Source organism: Bos grunniens, chromosome 19 (genome assembly GCF_055505025.1).
Source record: "Bos grunniens cultivar Pamir isolate PY7600 chromosome 19, Bosgru_T2T1.0, whole genome shotgun sequence".
NCBI classification, from domain to species: Eukaryota; Metazoa; Chordata; class Mammalia; order Artiodactyla; family Bovidae; genus Bos; species Bos grunniens.
This window is the reverse complement of record NC_141183.1, coordinates 57,977,669-57,998,200: the sequence shown is the minus strand read 5'-3', so window position 1 is coordinate 57,998,200 and position 20,532 is coordinate 57,977,669. Positions and strand designations below refer to the sequence as shown.

The 20,532-nt window shown below is 44.3% G+C and overlaps 1 protein-coding gene across 4 annotated transcripts in view; it reads left to right on the top strand.

Annotated features, from left to right (window-relative positions):
- Positions 1 to 15,413, top strand: part of HLF (HLF transcription factor, PAR bZIP family member) — a 54,370-nt gene extending 38,957 nt beyond the window's left edge. For all 4 annotated transcript variants that reach the window (XM_086360895.1, XM_086360896.1, XM_086360898.1 and 1 more), the window contains 2 exons: positions 5,897 to 6,117; positions 11,143 to 15,413. In XM_086360895.1, the coding sequence (XP_086217021.1) occupies positions 5,897 to 6,117; positions 11,143 to 11,358 (437 nt within the window). In that variant the 3' untranslated portion in view covers positions 11,359 to 15,413. The remainder of the gene's footprint in view (positions 1 to 5,896; positions 6,118 to 11,142) is intronic.
- The last annotated feature ends 5,119 nt before the right edge of the window (positions 15,414 to 20,532 follow it).

Sequence of the window (20,532 nt, the reverse complement as noted above, 5' to 3'; positions counted from 1 at the left end):
TGTATCTTTCCTTTTCTCCTTTGCCTTTCGCTTCTCTTCTTTTCTCAGCTATTTGTAAGGCCTCTTTAGACAACCATTTCGCCTTTTTGCATTTCTTTTTCACATTCGTTTCTCACACAGCCCTATGAGACAGGCATGGTAATCCGCGTTTATAGATGAAAAAACTTAAACTCAGAGAAGTAGATTTTTAAAAAGGAAAAAAATTCACCATAGTTTCTGTCCTTACTAGGAAGTGGGGACAATTTCTTTCTGGTCCTTTACTCAAACACCCAAGTTTATAACCTATAGGTGGCAAAACGAGAAATCAAACCCGAGTCTGACTCACTAGACGGCTTAACCACTACTCAGTACATTTTAAAACCTTGTTGTAATCTTAATGTTATTGTATAAGCATCTCCCCAAGTACAGCAGCTCAGCCCGTAGATCAGTCGGGTTGCCACGACAGTGTTTACCAAACACTCACAAATGCTCAGTAGCATTCACAGATGAAGGCTTATTGTTCCCTTGTCTGAAACGGCTATGAGTTGGTCAGGTGGCTCAGCTGATCTTGGCTGGACTTGCATGTCTGGGGAACAGGTGACCTGGGCTGGCCTGGACTGGCCTGCCCCCTGTCCCCCTCAGCCCCTCCCCACACTGCAGGCTCGTGGGGCGGTGTGACTGGTGGGGACTGAAGTGCTGCAGAGAAGCAGCAGGACGTGCGAGCCCTCCTTAGGCGCAGCCTTGGAGTTGACACTGTCGCTTCTGTTACGGTCTGTCGGCCAGCGCTCGTCACAGGGCCAGCCCAGATGCGAAGGCTGGGGAAATAGACTCAGCCTGGAACTGCAAGGTCGCATGTAACAGAACACGGGGAGAGGAAGGGGCAAGACCTCTGGCCTTCAGGACACTGCTGTCTTTGCAGAGTGCTTGTTAGACGGGCCAAGAGGTTCCTGCCGTTGGAATAAAGACCTTCGGGGCCCAGAGTCAGCCTCAGGGTCCAGGAAGCCCGAATCCTTAGGATGTGCTTGTAGGGCCTTTATTTAATGTCAGTACCTAAAGTGGTCACTCATGATGGACCCTTGAACGTTACAGAGTCTTCTAGGTTAATTGGTTCCCTGTTACATAAGGATTCTCAGAAGCAGGGTATTTTGCAGTGAAGTGAGCCCTGATGATGGTTTTCCTCTGAAGGCAGTGGGTGCAAAGACAGTCAAAAGTGCTATTTCATACTCAAATTATGACTGTGTGGGGTCAAAGAGGTTGCTCGATTCTTATTAAGTATGTAAGAATAAGAAACACCCTATCTTCAGTTATGCTCTTTGGAGGCTTAGGCATACCTACTCTGTGACAAAAGCAGAGGCCAATCTTTGGTTTCAAGATAACTTTTAATCTCTGTCCAGATTTAAGCCCTTTGTTCCACCCTTTCCACCAGAAATCCTCCTTGGCTCTCCTAGAAATGACTTTCACTGAGATGCTTTTAGGAAAAAGAAAACTATGTCCCAGCAAACTGCAGAGTCTACACTATGGGGTTGATCCTGTCCACCCAGTTCTTTCAGAGAAAGCCCTGGAAAAATACCAAGCTCAGACTTAACAAATACACGAAAAGAGAAACAAAACATGTGATCATCTCAACAGATACTAAAAATGCATTTGAGGAAATGTATTATCATACATAATTTCTGATTTAAAAAAAACAACAGTAACTCTCAGTGCAGTAGGGCTGGGAAGGTTGGAACTATTTTAGCTTCTCAGAAGGTTATCTACTAGGGGTCTAGAACAAAGCTTAAGGATGTAAGGCATTAAAAGTTATTTTCATTAAAGTCTGGGGCAGACTCTAACCTCATCCCTTTAACTCTGTTTTTTTTTTTGCAGAGCCTAGCCAATGCAGTGAGTTATTTTTTTTATTTTTAAAGTAGAAATTATAAACACTGAGACAACAACTATCTCTAGAGGCAGAAAAGATTATTTACCTTGAAAACTTTGTTAGAGCTTTTAGAACTAATAAGGGAGTAAAGTGGCCTTAAAGATATAAGAAAAAGATGAAATCATAAAAATGGAGAGTATACTAAGGATATATTGAATATTTTAAAGATATCAGTTGTCCCCAAACTAACCTATGGTTTCATTCACTCGTCATTCAAAATCCCATTAATTTAAAATATAATTTAATGTATCCTGAAATTCCTATTTCTATGAGTATAAGAATACTGAAGAAAATCTTCCAAAAAGAACCATAAAGAGGGCAGAACTTGCCCTTTCAAACATCAAATCTTACTAATACCATCATATTAATCCAATTGGAAAGTATTATGTAAAGGCCCTTGCTTGTATGTTATACAAAAATAAATCATAGGTGACTCAAAATCCTAAAGTATAGTTATATTAAAGTATGCATGCTAAGTCTCTTTAGTCGTGTCCGACTCTGTGTGACCCCATAGACGGCAGCCCACCAGGCTCCCCTGTCCCTGGGATTCTCCAGGCAAGAACACTGGAGTGGGTTGCCATTTCCTTCTCCAATGCATGAAAGTGAAAAGTGAAAGTGAGGTCGCTCAGTCATGTCCGACTCTTAGCGACCCCATGGACTGCAGCCTACCAGGCTCCTCTGTCCATGGGATTTTCCAGGCAAGAGTACTGGAGTGGGGTGCCATTGCCTTCTCCATATTAAAGTATAGAGTAATATATATGTGTGTATATATATATATATATATATATACCCACACACATATGTACACATATACATGTATATATATATACATGTATATGTGTGCATATAGTATGATTTGGGGATAGAGAAGATATGAAATTAGAAGCCATAAAGAAGAAATTTTTAAGATATTATTACTATATTATAGTGCAAGATCTCACCCATAGTGCAAAACTCTAAGCAAAGCTAGAAAACAAATAGTCTGGGAGAAAATATTTTCTACAGAGAAAACAGATGAAATGATTATATCCATAGTTGATATACAATTCTTTCTATAAAGAGTGCTTACAAATGAATAAGCAACAAAATCCACTTAAAAAGGAGCAAAAAATAAGAAAAGGGTAGTATACCGGAGAAGAAATAAATACCCAATAGACATGTGAGGTGTTCAGTCTCACTACTAAGAAGGAAATGTAAATTAAACAATAGTGATATTTGTGTAGTCAGATTGGCAACATTTTAAAACTTATCATTTAATTTGTACAAAAATGAACTCTCACAAATGTTGGTGCAAGTATAAATAGATAAGACTTAGCAATGCTTTTAGAAATTTAAAAATACTTGCCTTTTGTAAGAGCAATCTCACTTTTAGAAATCTCTTCTATAAAAACACTCACATACCTAAAAATGCATCAGTTGGGAAATGATTAGGTAAATTGTTATATCCAAATTTTGGGAACTACTCACCCTTTAAAAAGAACAGAGTAGTTCTGTTTGTACTAACATGGGTAATTGCATATGGTATACTGATATATAGAAAGAGTAATGTAAGACCTAGGGGTACTATAATCCTACAGGATTGAGAAGTTCACACTAAACAGTTAAAGGTATCCTTTGGGAAGAGCAGCAAGATGGATTGAGGGCAAGGGAGACACATTTCTGCATTTGTTGAAATTTTGCAATGAACATCTATGGTAATTTAAAAAATTAAATGATTCTTAATTTGAAAATTCTTATTAATAAAATTTTGCAAATCCACAAAAAGTAGGATAAAATAATAAAGATCCTCCCTCCTGTTACTCAGGGATACTGTTAACATTTAGTAATAAAGGGGGAAATAAACGTGTCCAACAGAGTTAATGCAGTCAAAAATATAGACAAACAAGATGATGCAAGGGTATCTTGGGAGAAGGGAGACCTGGATGTTTCTCAGGTCCTTTGCTGGGTGCTCTGCGATGCTGGGAAGCCACTGAAAGCCATTGACTCACCTGCGGTCCGGGTAGGTTTTCTCCATGCTTCAGGTAGGGCTGACCTACTTCCATTGGAAGAAAGGGCTGAAGAGAAAGAATGCAGATAAAGGTTCTGCCTCATGTGAAGTGTAATTGTTAGAATGTCCATGAATGAATGTCAGCAGCCAGCATTTCTGAGGGCCACCATTAAATGAGCAATATTCTTTATAGAAGCAGAATTCTGAAGTAGGCACACTGGGAGAAGCGGGTGGGGATAAAACAGAAGAAAGATGAAAGACCATGTGGTCAGTAGGGGAGGAGTGTGTGTGTGTGTGTGTGTGTGTGTGTGTGTGTGTGTGTGTAAAGCTTAACATGTATAAAGAAATAGAGTATAATGTTTAAATACAATGTAAGTACTTGAAGTAACTGAGCAATTAGATGGTAGGAGAGGGTATTTATGCCTCTGTGTGTGTGTGTGTGTGTGTGTGTGTGTGTTTGTATCGGGCAGGGGGAGGGGGTATGGGGTGGCTTTATTATTAAGTTCAAAGAGAGTTCCTAAAGGGAAAATAAAATACCAGTTTGAGTCAGACACGGCTCATTCTCTCAGTCAGTGTCGAGAGGCACAAGATCAAATCTGGCTTGACACCATCCACTGCAGATCTCAGCAGCCACTAGAAGCTGGAACCAAGCAGAGCCTGGCTAATGAGAATCTCCATCCTCTGCCAGTGCCTGGGGGCCCATCCCTTCCTCTCTGGCAAGCAGGATGCAAAGAGAGCTCAAAGCAGAGTGAGGACCAAAAGGTCACCCAGAACATTCATTCTGCAAGCTCCCCACCAGGCCTTTCTGAAAAACAGACAAGTGTGGTTTCACAGTTTAGCCAGAAAGCAAGCCAACGGCTTTGCCCTTCAGTCCAGGGTAGGTTCTAATGGCACCCAGAGGATGTTCCACGTGACAGCCGGCCTTCAGCAGTGAAGGCAGAGGAGGACCTGGGCCAGACCCAGCTGAGGCATATCCCCTCGTGTATTCTTTGGGCGTGAAAGGGGTGACTGTAAAATTCAAGTGAAACTGGAAGTTAGGATTCAGAGCTCCCCACATAAACACTGCAGTCTGTTATCAAGTTCATGTTCACCAGTGAGACACTTGCCAAAATGCAGTCAACTTGTTGCTCTGAGGACCTTTGTGCGTTTCGGCGGCTTGGTTCACAGCTGCCTCAGGTGGAAGTTAGAGCATCTCCACCATGTCTTTTCCATTTTGCTTGGTGTTTCTGGAGTGCACGTGTGGGTTAGGTGCAGCCTGCCGGCTCATCTCCCGTGTCCAGTCCTGTCCCCTTCAGCTCACTCCTCACACTTTCCAAACCTCAGCTCCGCCTGTTGCTTTCGTGCTCAGAACCCCTCAGTGACATTCAAGGCCTCTTGAACATCCCTACTGGCCACCTTCCTGACCACATCTCTTGCACTTCTGCCTCTCTCAGTCTCGTGCTCTGACAGCCACCCAGGACTGCTCGTGGTTCCTTCAAAACCTGACCCCCTGTCTTGGGTCTGTCCCTGGATTACCTTTGTGGCTCAGTTCTCTGTGTAGAGATGCAGCTACGCCAAGCATCCTCTCTGGGAAGTGTTCCCTGGCCTCTTTGTGTTGTGTCCTGTTCCTCCGCTCTCTGCAAGCATGTGTGGTTTCCTTTCACCCCTTCACTATATCTCACTGGTTGGTTTTAATCTGATTCCCTGACTCACTTGGAAGAAACCTTAAAGGTGAAAAAAACAAAGTACCTGCCACAGAGTTGGTGCTTCGGGATTACATTATAGGAAGGGATGAACGTGTGCATTTTTTAATTTAGCTTGTGAATATGTGTACGTGGGTCTTTGTTTCCCCCTATCTGACACACGAGTAAAGTGTTCAGCCTGCTGTGCCTCAGGGGGGATGTTGGGGTCACATTTAAGTGAGCTTAAGACTCTTCACCTCGTCCTGAGTGTCATCAAGTAGACGGCAGTCGATAGCCCACTCCTGGGCTTCCATAGAGGGCTCACGAACTAAAGCTCCTGTGCTCTTCCAGGCCAGCTGCTGCCAGCCAACCGCAATACTCCGAGCCCCATCGACCCCGACACCATCCAGGTGCCGGTGGGCTACGAGCCGGACCCGGCCGACCTCGCCCTCTCCAGCATCCCCGGCCAGGAGATGTTTGACCCTCGCAAACGCAAGTTCTCCGAGGAAGAGCTGAAGCCACAACCCATGATTAAGAAAGCGCGCAAAGTCTTCATCCCGGACGACCTGAAGGTAAACGGGAACTGGTAACTAGGCTGTGGGCAAGTGGAGAGCGGGGTCGAGAGAGGCCAAGACTGATAATTTTCGGCCCCATTTTTCAGCACGTGACAAGACTGGTTGCTTCCTCTGTGGGTGTCTTCTGTACTGTGCCTTTTGTATCTTGATAATGTACAGAAATAAGGAAAAGCAATAAAATGAAGTACTTTGCAGCCCATGAAGGAAGCAAGCCCACTGCTATCTGCAAGGAAACCCATAAAAGCCTAGTAAAGTCAAATCTGGATCTTTCAAGGTTGGAAAGGGGAAAAAAAAAAATATTGGGAAGGATACCTAGACCTCAGAGTCTTCAAGGGTTACCTTTCCTTTGGGAGTTTAATGCTAATTAACTGCTGCCATTTCTCTGTAGGCCTCAGGGAGTAACAGCGAGACAGGACCTCTCTCCACATTGCCAACCTTGGATGCCAGGGTGGGATGTTGTTAAGGAAGCTGGGGCGTTTCCTGACCCTATTTATAAGTAATGTTGACTCTGCATCTCACGTAGTGATCACTTGAGTATCTCAACAAAAGGTTAATTTGGGGTTCTTTTTTCTCTACTGTGTTGAAGGGACACATTATTTATAAAGGAAAATAGATTTACCTTAGGAAATCAGATGCAACTTAAACAAAATTAATCCGACACCTTTATGATACCTTAGGAAGATAATTCTTTCTAAAATTATGCCATGCCTACTGATACCAAAATAGAACCATTTTTGATTAGCCATTGCTTAGAATTGTCTGTGTTTATGCTGCTTTCTAATCATATGAACAATAGAGATGTGATTGTATACATTCAAGGCATTGGAAGCAGGCGTAATTAGGTCTTTTCTAACTTCTCAAACCTAAACATGGTTCACATGAAGAGAACTCCTGTTGGGAAAATAGGGAGTTTGGGACATTATTCTGGAACCACTGTAGACCAGTTATGCCTGCTTTTCAGACCTAAAGAGCACTGGAGGAAAACATGCCTGCAGATTTGTCACTGCTGTCATCCAGCACCTGAGATTACCTGCGGTGGTGCAGGGTCATAAAATGTCCGAGGTGAAGGGGACCTCAGAGGCTCATTAGATCAAAGTGGTCATGGCACCACTGAGGAAATGGAGATAAAGGAAAGTGAAGGTGAGCCCTGGTAGTTAGAACAAGACCCAGCCGGGTCCCCAAGTCTGCTAGCTTCCAGAAACATCACTGCAGCATGTGGCCCCGACAGGAGCTACAACAAGGACCTCCAATAACTGTCATCCTCAATAACTGTCAGACTCAAAGGAGGAAAGTGCATAGTAAACACACCAGAAGACAGAGACTAGTCAGGGAACTGATGGTTAGCCAAAGATAGAATAAGAAAAGAGCCCCTGGGATTAGGTCCTGGGCAGTTTAAGTACCTTCTTTCAATGGATGCTTTTCCTCACCTTGTGTTCTTAGTCATCCAATTCTCTGTATTTTAGAACTGGCTTCTTAAACTAAACCAGGGAGCCCATTCAGCATGGATGTCCTCTTGAGTGGAGGCAAGTTTGAAGAGGTGCTGCTATATAGTAGATAAAACCTCTAGCCAGACTTGCACAGTCTCTGAATTTACAAGTTTAAAGCAAGGAGCAAGCTGCTTTAATTACCCAGGTAACCTTGGCAACAGAGGCCACGTGAACATCGCTGTGCTGGAATTATACATGTTACCGCCGCCGCGGCTGGACGTGGCCTTTCCACGTGCCAGTGTGGGGAACAGGCAAGAACGTTCTCCTGCCAGGGGTCTCTGGATTCCTTCAGTTGAGAGCAAAGCCTCAGGCCCCAGACCAGGAGCACGGGTGAAACAGGACGCAGAACTCTAAGGTGTTTCTTGTGCAGCAGGAGGACTGAGCTGGGGCAGTGGGAGCCACATGTGCGGCCTCCAGCGCTGGCTGAGCAGACTGAGTGCGCGAAGCGGCCCTCACTGCCTGCACTTCCTCTCTGGAGCCATTCATCTGGGTTAGCAGGCATCTCGCCCCCACCCAGGAAGATGAAGGGGTGGCATACTGGTTCCTAACTGAGAATCAGTTTAATCGCCTTGGTGTCTTTCAAAGACCCATTCATTCACTTGACAAATATTTTTCAAATGCTAGTGTCTGCCAAGTCAGGGCCTGGGGATTCAGAGGTGACCCACTACTGACATTGTTCCTACCCCCGAGTGAGAAAAAGGGAGTGCTGATATGTCAGGAGGGGCCTGCTGAGTGGAGGTGGCATCAAACACAGACCCTCAAGAAGATGGGACTGGACTGAGGGTGCTTTGCCAGGTGGTGGTGCCTCGGGAGCCAGATGGCATCTGACCCTGGGAGGTAGAGGGAAAGGACACAGGTGATGTATCAGCCCCAATCAGTACTTCTGCATCCCACTCCCATTCTGAGGTAACAGAGCGGGGGAGGCTGGTTTTGTTGTCGGGGACAGCCCTCCTTCCATCATTCCTGCCTCCTGTGTCCCCTGCTCCATTCCTACTTCCAGCTCCCCTCCAACCTGAGACGGTCCACATTTCACACCTTGGCTCGCTCATCTGTTCATGTGCACAGGAGGCTGGGAAATGAAAGTACCTCAGAAGTGAAAAGAGCTCAGAAATCGGTTGTTACACTGAGGTCAGCTGGTGACTCCCCTGGTCCTTAAGACCTGATCCCAAACCTCCAAGGCCTGTGGTGGTACCCCTTCTCCATCCCCCTGAAAACACAGCTTCTTCAATTTCCCAGGGCCTTGTTCTCCCGACTCCCTGGCCCCCGTGTGCAACTTCTGATACATCCTAAGTTAGTCCCTCTTTCAGATCATCTTGGAAACCACACTTCTGGGAACACTGATGAGAGTGGTAGATTTCCTGATTTACCTAGGGCGTGGATCTGGGGCTTACTAACATAGACAACATCCATCAGAACTGGAGGTTTCACTGTTAATGTGCCATAGACCCTCTCACCCCACGGAGTCTTAGGCTCTCTTAGCTCCTCCCAGCTTCTTTCCAGCCAGCTGGCCTGGCCTCTCTCCTCTTCCTCCAGCTCCCCACGCCCTTTTCCCAATGGCAAGCAACAAATCCTGCCCCATGGTTTCCAAAGGATAGCCTCCTAAGAATTCTTTGGCCATTATGAAGATCATGTTTTTCACTTTGTTATATATTATTATGAAATGTATAGTAAGCTAGGAGTGCTTTATAAATAAGAGAACAATACTAGCTTGTGAAAGGCAGACAGAAGGTGCCTGCACTGACTTTGTCTCACACCTCCTGTCTGCTGGGCAGTGTTGGCTGAGGGTAAAGGGCAAGGATGGGGCAGACCACTGACCTTGCAACTTGCTTGGAGACTTGCCCTCAAACCATGTGACCTCCTCCAATGCCAAATACCCCTTGGAATCCTGGGGCAGGGTAAGAACTGACCTCACTCACTTATTCTGGGTGGTACTAACTGCGGGTATTAGCATTGCTAGGATTGAGGAATTTACTATTGCAATGTGTTGAAAAAAAGGGGTTGCAAAACCCACCTGGTGGCACCATAAATGGAAGAAGACTTACGTTTCTTAATGCTTCTAGGACGGTTTTCCCTTTTTTGGCAGAGAGAGCAGTGATGGGGGGGAAAAGGGACTGTTTTCAAGTCGACCACAATCAAACATTGCTCAGGCTAAGAAGGCCTAGTTAACAAACAGTTAAAAAAAGTTATAGTAAATTATTTAAATGCTAGCCATGAATAAGAACTTATTAATCAGTGGCCAAGTGGAACTTTATTGTTTGTTTTTAATTGCCAAAGTATACATGCCATTATAGAATATTCTAATAGTTCAGAAGGACATAAAAACTCAAAGATCCTACCTTCTTCAATTTCCCTTCTGAAGGCACCACTTTTAATAGCTGGGTATCTGGATTTATACTATTTCTGAATATATATTATTACTTAAAAAAAAAAAAACGAAGTGGGATGAGAACCTATTGATCTGCAAATTTCCACTGTTTCTGCCCATACAGTGATATGTCTCTAGCATCTTTCTGATTCAGCAGGATCATTATTTTTAATAGTTGTGTGACTCTATCATGATGTAGTTATCAAAGCTCCTACTGATAATTGAGAGGGGAGGGGTTGCCCATTTTTTTCAGTTTTGGACAGTTCAGTTCAGTCGCTCAGTTGTGTCCAACTCTTTGCGACCCCATGGACCGCAGCACCCCAGGCCTCCCTGTCCATCACCAACTCCCGGAGTTTACCCAAACTCATGTCCATTGAGTGGGTGATGCCATCCAACCATCTCATCCTCTGTCGTCCCCTTCTCCTCCCACCATCAATCTTTCCCAGCATCAGGGTTCTTTCCAATGAGTCAGCTCTTCGCATCAGGTGGCCAAAGTATTGGAGTTTCAGCTTTAGCATCACTCCTTCCAAAGAAATCCCAGGGCTGATCTCCTTCAGGATGGACTGGTTGGATCTCCTTGCAGTCCAAGGGACTGTCAAGAGTCTTCTCCAACACCACAGTTCAAAAGCATCAATTCTTTGGCGCTCAGCCTTCTTCACAGTCCAACTCTCACATCCATACATGACCACAGGAAAAACCATAGCCTTGACTAGACGGACCTTTGTTGGCAAAGTAATGTCTCTGCTTTTGAATATGCTATCTAGGTTGGTCATAACTTTTGTTCCAAGGAGAAAGCGTCTTTTAATTTCATGGCTGCAGTCACCATCTGCGGACAACACTTTAGTAAAAACGCACCCTTGTGTGCGCAGGTTGAGTGAGGACTGCCCTAGGGAGAGAGCCCAGGCGTGAGGTGGCTGTTCAGCTCTTGACAGACATTGCTAGGTCGTCTTCCAGCAATACCGTACCAGCTTATCTCGGAAAGAACGTGCGCCCAGGGAAGGAAGGGGTTGAACAAAGAGAAGGAATTCGGCCTGTCCGGGGGGTGCAGGGCCTGCACCCCACTTGGCGGGCTTGCGCTCTGCCTGGCGGGAGAGGTGGCCTGACGGAGGGCCAGGCCAGGGAGGGAGGCCCGGGCGGCCGCGCTCTGACGCATCATGTGTCTCCCGGCAGGACGACAAGTACTGGGCGCGGCGCCGGAAGAACAACATGGCGGCCAAGCGCTCGCGGGATGCGCGGCGCCTCAAGGAGAACCAGATCGCCATTCGTGCGTCCTTCCTGGAGAAGGAGAACTCAGCGCTGCGCCAGGAGGTGGCGGACCTGCGCAAGGAGCTGGGCAAGTGCAAGAACATCCTGGCTAAGTACGAGGCCCGGCATGGGCCCCTGTAGGTGGGCGGCGGGCGGCCGCGGCCCGGACAGGCCTTCACCACAGCGACCGACCTTTCTGACATCAGCACTTTACCAGACGCAGCAACACGACGGACTCACGTTTTGGGGGGTGTGTTTGTGTGTGTGTGTGTGTGTGTGTGTGTGTGTGTGTGTGTGTGTGTGTGTGCTCCTGTGTGGTCAGCGCGGTGTGTGTGTGTGTGTGTTTGTGCCCCTGTGTGGTCAGCGAGTGTGTGTGCGCGCTCGTACATCCCTTTGCGCCCGCCATTTTGAAACGAAAGGTGCCATGTTTTTACTGGACTGAGGAGACCGCGCGGGTTTCCTGGTCCCCGCCCCCTCACCCCACTCCCGCCCTTTCCTGTGGCTTCATGTGTGCTCCTGCCCACTCTTTCAGGACCTTCTCGGGTTCACTAAAAAGGGCCCTGCTGAAATAGTAGATCTCGGTTTTCAAGACCACAGGCTCTTGTTTCTGTTTAATCTGTAAGTTACCATGCTAGTAAGGTGCACAGAGTAATTTAGCACTACACTGCAGCTCCATTCAGTTATAGGTTGCTTTCCTCACTTCTTAAGTTTTGGTGATAATCGTCTTCAAATTCAAAGTGCTGTTTAGATTTACTAGATCCCATATTTACTTAACTGCTCTCTACTAAGTTTCCTTTTAACTCTACCAACTCCAGCGAGTAAGAGTACTCTTATAGAACACAGAGTGTGTTTTTGCACTGTCTGTACCTAAAGCAATAATCCTATTGTACGCTAGAGCATGCTGCCTGAGTATTACTAGTGGAAGTAGGATATTTTCCCTACCTGAGAATTTCACTGTCTTTTAAAAAGCAAAAATTACAGTAATGTATTTGAGCATGCCCAGAACATCCCCAGGACCGGGAAGCAGAGGGAAACGCCAGGTCTAAGAACAAGGGGTTAACTTATCAGTGTACAGCCAAAAAATGCATCTTGGAACAGCTTTTGACATTGATGTGTTTGCTTTTGTTTTCTCTCTTTTCCCATGCTCCCAACCCCAATTTTCTAGTTAACTTTTTTGACATCCCTCTTGATATTCAATACAATTCAATTACTTAAGATTCAGTTTTCCCCATTTTTTGGTAATGTATATATTTTTGTGAATTATACCTTGTTGTTTTAAAAAATCAGTTAAGTTAATAAGTTGATGTTTCGTAAAACCCCTTTTTCTTAGTGGTGTCATATTTGAATGCTTCATAAATTAATGATTCTGGAGCTTATGTTTCTTATTCTCTGTTTTCTTTTGAACGTATGTGCTCTTATTAAGTGGACTTCTGAAAAATGAATGTAAAAGACACTGGTGTATCTCCAAAGGGGATGGTGTTGTCACAAACTGTGGTTAATCCGATCAATTTAAGTGTTTACTGTAGACCAAAAGGAGAGATTATTAAATTGTTTAATGTTTATACAGAGTAATTATAGGAAGTTCTTTTTGTACAGTATTTTTCAGATATAAATACTGACGATGTATTTTGGAAGACATATATTATATATAGCAAAGAGAAAAGGAAAACTATTCCATGTTTTAAAATTATATAGCAAAGATATATATTCATCAATGTTGTACAGAGAAGTGCTTGGGGGTTTTTGAAGTCTTAAATATTTTAATTTTGTCACTGACACATCAGCATGTTTTCTGCTTTAAATTAAAATTTTACAACAGTATCGAAGCTTGCTGTGACGAATTCTGCTCTAAAATATCTAAGGAGTTTTCTTATTTCCTATTAGGTCTCAGAAAGAAAACCCAAAACCACAAAATGGATGTTAGTCAAATATTTATTGGATGATACAGTGATTTTTAGGAAAAGCATCTGCCACAGAAATGTTCACTTCAAAATTATGAGTTTCTAAAAATGAGTATCACTGCAAGCATCCCCCAAAATTCTGTTCCCCTCTGTGGGCACATGCATCTTACACAGTATAAGGTTAATATCGGTGCTATGTGTATGATTTATAATTTGATAGCTGTCTTGACCTTAAAGGTGATTGTTCTTTTGTTTCACTAACTTGTGTTAAGAGATTTTGCTGTTGTTATAAAGAAACATTTTCTGCAAGATTAAAATACCCTTTTATCAGTGGGATTTTGTAGTTTCCTGTGTCCAGAGTATATGATTCTTTAATGACCTTTATTGGTTCTTTAATGGTGATCTCCTTATCAATCTGTTAGCAATGCTTCTCTCTTACTGTTATAGTCTTGGGGAATCTGAATAGTGGAATATTCCTACAGATATCCCTTTTTATCTGAAGCTACAGATTATGATGGGAGATGGATGCATATTGGAATTGAAATAACCTTGTTCGGGTAAATAACTAATAAAATAAAACCTCTATCAAACTTAAGCAGAACTGAATTAATGGTATTCAGAGACACAAGTAAGCATGGAGTTGGCCTTTTTATAGGTAAAGAGACTAACTGCAGCAGAATTGTTAAATAGTTCAATGTCTAGCAAGAAAGCTGGAGAAGTATTGAAGGATTGTACTGAAGACAATCCAAATTCATTGAAGTTTAAAATGGTAACTGAAAAAACTGTATTTGAGTACTAGTCTTTCTGAAATTAGGTTGCTTGTATCTGATGAGCATCACAGATGTTTTCTGCAGAAGAAATTTAAAGATCATAATAAAACTTATTCTTTGGCGTGCCAGGGGAGGTTTCAGAAACCTACCTCGTTTTAAAATTTTTAAAGCTTTGGAGTCTGTACAGGTGCCTTATATGTAGGTCATTGTCACCACACACAAGCACTCAACCCCTGAACTCACTGCCTTCTGTCTAGGGCAGTCAGCTAGTAAATAAAGCAGTCCTGCTAAATGACATGAGAAGGCACGGCCCGATTTGGAATGACTTGGATCATCCAGGGTCAGATGAGTTCCGCAGACTGCAGCTATTAAAAGAGTCCTGTTGTCATTTTTCACCTTTTCATCATAAGCATCTTTCAGAGATTAATTACTTGGCCATTAAAAATGAATCCAAATCATATTATGCCAACATCATTTAGACATGATTTGGAATGAGCAGCCTAGGACTTCTTGACAAGGTCACATCCTCCTTTTGACTGGACTTGCAAAGAAAGGCAAAAATTGATCAGCCTATGGTTCTGCTTGTGCCACCTGGAGGACATAGGTAGGGAATGGGAGGGCTGTAAGTGATCACTTCCTCCTCTTGAGAAAGTGGACGCTTTTGACCATTCCAAAACCCACAGTGAGCAGGATAGTGACAGGCCTTTCATCTTCACATATGACAGGCCGCTGTGAAACCATCGTTTGAAGCAGAAAGACCGTTTGCTTCATGAGCACGCAGATGGAATTCTAGCACTGGGTGGAGAGGAAGCAGTGCTAGAAAGCCCAGGGGTTCCTTCCAACTTACCGGTTTTGTGAGGAACTCAATTCTAAATATATGTTTGAAAGGTCTTGAGTCTGTTTGGAGAAGAGTCAATAAGAATTTTAAGTAGAGTCACTCCCACCCCCATTCCAAATTAAAACAAAGGTCATTCTGTAAAATGCAAAGGAGTTTGCCTCCCTTATTCCTAAAGTTCCTTTTAGGAAAACTTAATTCGTGTTAATCAGAGCAGTTTCAGAAGGTGATAGACACCTGCTCTCAGTCTGCCAGCTTCCTGCTAAGGGCTCCTAGGCCCCCACTGAGGAGGCTAAGATCTCCTCTAGGTTTTCTCTACAATTAATGCCATTTTTTAAATGAGCAAAGCCATGTTTTTAATCATGATGCATTGGATTTGGCAACTAAAGGCAGTACATTTTGCTGAGGGCTAAGTGTATGTAGAGGAGTGTGTGTGTGTGTGTGTGTGTGTGTGTGTGTGTGAGAGTAGTTAAGGCATAAAATCTTTCATGTGGAGCACCTTACCAAACGTAACAATAATCACCATTATCCTTTTGGCAACACCACAAAGATTGCATCTGTTAAACAGGTACAAGTTCACTTGATGTCAGTGTGTTTGTACACCATGGTTTTGGTTGCTGTTTATGCTGTTAAGTCCAAAACTTTGTCTGTTATTCTTAATGTTTAATAAAATTTGAATTGTTTCCTGTCTTTCATGTATTTTTGTTGATAGTCTGCTGGATATCGGATTCTATTCCCAATTCTATCACCAAGAAGCCATTGACAGATTAATTACATAGATGATTAATAATATAATTAGTGAGAAATTAACATTTATTGGGTACTTACATGTCAGACCCAGTGCTAAACACTTGCAAGGAATATTTAATCCCACATTAACCTCATGAGATAGGGACAATTGTTATCTCCGTTTATGGAAGAGAAGGTAGAAGCTTGGAGAGGTTATGTAGCTGGTAGAAGTGACAGCAATGAGTTCTGGTTCATTAGATGGGCATTATTTAGAGTGGTGTTCCCCTAAAACCAATCCAAAGGCTGTTTTCTGGTCATATATTTGAGAATCATCTGGAAACATATTACTAGACCACAGACTCAGTGATTCTGAATCAGTGCATCTGGGATAGAGCCTGGAAATCTGAACTGCTTAAAGACTCCCAGCTAACTTGCATGTGTGGCCAAGTAACTGGAGCCCAAGGATTTACAGACTTGACCTTCATCTGAGTTCATGACCTTGGGGGAATCCATGTAGAAGCTTCAAAACTTCTGTAATTACCTGGAATTGCATGCAACTTTTTGTACATAAACAATTTTCTGTAGAGGGGATCCATGGCTTCCCACCCCACACAGGAATCTGTGCTGCAAGATGGAATAAAAAAATCCCTGATTTACAGGAGAGGTGATGTAGTGTGGTGGTTCCCAGCCCAGGCAACCCATTAGAGTCACCTGGGAAGCTCAGAATACTGCTGCTGTGTGGGCCACAGCTTCAGCCAAGGAGCTCAGCATCTCTGGCAGAAGAGAAAGGGCTCCAATGAGGAGCCCAGTGATTCAGAGCTGTCACTTCATAGGTGTGTGACCTTGAACAGCCACGGAGCATTTTTAATCTCCTCTGTGAGATGAACTTCCACTCTCCATCCCTGGGGGTCATGGGGAGAACTAATGACATAACAAATGCATAGTCTGGCTCATTGTCAGCCCTCAATAAATAACTGCCATGGGGACCCAGGGAGTCGAATGTGTGCCTGGAGCACTTTTCCCAATTCAGTATTTCAGACCATTTGTTCCTCCAAAGAAGGCAGAAAACAATTCTGTGCAGAAGAAGGGGCAGGTGGCTGGTGGGGAGGGAAATCGTGACGCCCCAGCATGGGTGTGGTTTGTATTCCGACACCCCTAGTAGATCCGAGCTTTGGCCAAGCTTGGGGGACATCCATCAGGTGGCCCCTTCCAGTTTAAGCAGTCATAATTCAGAGTTAGCTCTATTTCACCACCATCAAATTGCTTTCTCCTTCCTCAGAGGAATAGGCACAATGACCTTCAGGTTCTCTGAGTAGGTGATTCTGTGTTTTTGCATTTTCAGATCTTAGATGGAATGATTGCTTCTCCACGCCTGGAGAGACGTTTGAGTCTCAGATGGCAGGAACTGATGAGAAGCCCCGCTGCAGATGCCCCCGTCACTCACAGTCACTCAGTCCCTGAGCCAGTCACATGCTGCCTTGGGGGTGGCTTTTCCACTCACATTTAAACATTAACACACCATCCGTCCCCAAGCCCTTTCTCTTCAAAACACAGCAATACCATTCCTTCTTTGAAAATCACTGGCTTGGAAGTCTCTTTGTGCGTCTTTAGCCGGGATCTGGGTGGAAATTATGGAAATCTTGCCTTTGTGGTTGGGCGATGGCTCCTTGGTAATAAAGGTAAGGGAACTACTGAAGGAGAAAGTCCCAAGTGAGGAAAGTGGTGAGCGTCTTCTGCTCCTCTGTGCTTTGAGTCAGTGAAGACTTGGGCGCAAAGGCCCCTCTCTGACTTTTCATTGTGCAAAGCCTGGCACAATAGGAAAAGGCAAAAGTTACTGAGTCCTAAGCCTTGTACCTGCCACATCTCACTTAATTCTTATGCTATGAAATTGCTACCAATATTTTTCCTGTTTTACAGGTAAAGAAACAGGTTCATGGAAATGAAGGAAGCAGAATGTAAACCCAGACAGGATGTCTGAGTCCCGAGTTTGTGTTCTGTGCTGCTATTCTCCGTGACTTAAATGAGGGACTCAGCAAAGGCAAAAGGCAATTGCTGTGATTAGGAGGGTGAGCCCAGGGCATGCAAACCTGGACTTAAATACCCCTCTGTTATTTACTGTGTGACCATAGACAATTCACCGAAGCACCCTGAGCTTTACTTGCAAAACAGACATACTACTACTCTCCGTAGGGTTGTTGTAGGATTAAGTGAGGGGAGAAGGCAATGGCACCCCACTCCAGTACTCTTGCCTGGAAAATCCCATGGATGGAGGAGCCTGGTAGGCTGCAGTCCATGGGGTTGCTAAGAGTCGGACACGACTGAGCGACTTCACTTTCACTTTTCACTTTCATGCATTGGAGGAGGAAATGGCAACCCACTCCAGTGTTCTTGCCTGGAGAATCCCAGGGATGGCGGGGCCTGGTGGGCTGCCATCTGTGGGGTCACACAGAGTTGGACATGACTGAAGCGACTTAGCAGCAGCAGGATTAAGTGAGAACATGCATTTCAAACACTTGGATCAATGTCCAGAGTATAACAGGAATTCAACAAATATTTGCTTTTTGTGGTAATAATAGCAATTATTAATAAGTATTGCTTGATTTAATTTCACTAGCAATGTGCTACAATGGAGTCAGACTCTACGTTGTGTATTTTAGTGGGTGCACTTTTATTTTGTAAATCCTTGACTATGTTTAGGTGACATGCCTCTTTTGGATGAGTAAGTGGGAGAGCTGTGATCACTTTATGGGCCTAGCTGTGTTTCTGAGATTGATCTTATAAAATCCATGAGGCATCACCAATTTTAAGTCAACTCTGTTGCCTCTGATATTATTGAGAACCTGGAGATCTTTGCTTTAACGAATGTACCAAGTGGTGCTGAAAGGCTGACCCTTGCAGTGTGAGGGCAGGCTAAGGCTCACAGAGACGAGAAGTCATGAGTGGCTCTCAAGCGTTTTTCATTCGCTTCTGCCTTCAGGCCTGCCCCAGTCTCCACACTGTACATCTACATTCATATATCCATCTGTATACCTCTATCAATACCTCTATCAATCCTTGTTAGCTCCTGCTAATCACATGAAGAGATAGGCTGGGGCCCCCATGGTCTATGACGAGAGTAAGAAATATGTCAGCAGCTTACTAAACCCATTGCTTTCTCAGGATTTCCCTGGCTATCCAGTGGTTAAGAATCTGCCTTGCAATCCTGGGAACGTGGGTTCAACCCCTGGCTGGGGAACTAAGATGCCCCACGCCACAGAGCAGCTAAGCCCACACTCCACAACTCTGAGTCCACATGCCCTAGAACCTGAGCTATGGCTACAGAGAGGCCTGCACACCACGTGGATCCTGCGGGTCCTGCATGTCACAATAGGACTCGATGAGGCCACAAAACCCCATTGCTTTTCTAGACATTCACCGAGACCACCTTTTCCAGCCCCTCTTGCACTTGGTGTGTCCAGACAACTGGATTCTGGCCCATGGCATGTGAGCGGGAGTGAGCCAGGCATCGATTCACAACTGGCCCACAGATATCTCCTTCTTTCTCTTCTCCTGGCTCCAGCAGATGCCTTGAGAAGATGCAGACTCCAGGAGGAAGGGACTGAGGTCTCTGAATCACTGGACCGTCACATGAGGGGCAAAAACCCTGCTCTGGACTAAACCTTTGAGATCCTGGGACTGGTTGTTACAGGGGTCAGTCCGCCCTGACTTGAGAACCTTCTTCTGCAGTTCAGTGTCCTTACTTGAGGTCTTCGCATCTTTGCCAGTCTCCCTCCCAGGCTGGGGAGTGGGGCTGGCTCCTTGGAACCCAGCTCTCACATACAGGACTTTGAGGTCTACCTGCCTCCTGGACACACCTGCCACCCTATTTTGGCCCAACCTGTTGGGCTGAACCTTCAGAATATCACTGCCTTCCTGTGGCCTCAGTTTTTCCTGGATTGAACAGTATCCACAGCTGTCCAGCCTCCCTCAGGAGAAGCAGCCTCTACCTCCAGGTCAGCTTTTCCAGCCTCAACCGTCCCCCTAGCCTAGACTTTTTCCCTGGCTCCTTGGCCCTGCCTCCCTCCCCCACCCCAGATATTCAGATACTTCCCTAGAAATGAGGCCTAACATTTCTCAGAGCACTGATCCTCCCAGTTTTTGACTCACATACTCCCTAAAATTCTTTGTAAATCATGAACCCACATTGCACATTATAAAGCTAACATCTAAAATTTCTCATCACAAGTATGTGGTACCATGCTGTGCTAAGTCGCTTCAGTCATGTCTAACTCTGTGCGACCCTTTGGACTGTAGCACACCAGGCTCCTCTGTCCATGGGATTCTCCAGGCAAGAATACTGGAGTGGGCTGCCATGCCCTCCTTCAGAGGATCTTCCTGACCCAGGGATCAAACCTGCATCTCTTCAGTCTCCTGCATTGACAGGCAAGTTCTTTACCACTAGTGCTACCTGGGAAGCCCCATCACAAGTATTAATAGTTGCAAATAGAGCAATAGCTGCTCTAAATATCAGCATTTTCATAAAGCACAGCATACCTCTTCCTAAAGTAGCCAATGAGGTACAAAACCCCAAGTGACTGGATACCTGCCAACATCCACTTGAAAAATGCAGCTGGAATTTGTATGTCATTTCTTTTTCCCTTGAAATCATTATTTTAATGGTATTGTCCATTACTGAATTTGTTTCTAATGTATATATTTGGGGGCTTATAATTATGTCTTGTATTGCTCCTCCATGTTTTTCAGCTGTCAAACCATATCTATAGACTGAGATTATTTTTATTTTCTGTGAAAATAAGGCCCCCCCATTTTTAAAATTTCTTTAGGTGTGATTTACTTTTATTACCACTTTTATTTACCTTTATTACCACTATGCAATTGATCAAAACCACATATATATGTTAAATTTTTGGAATTTTTTTGGAATTTGTTTTTATTACATATATATAATAAAATTCTTGCCTGGAGAATGTCATAGACAGAGGAGCCTGGTGGGCTACAGTCCATAGTCTCACAGAGTTGGACACAACTGAAGCGACTTAGCACGCATGCACACACACACACACACACACACATATATATG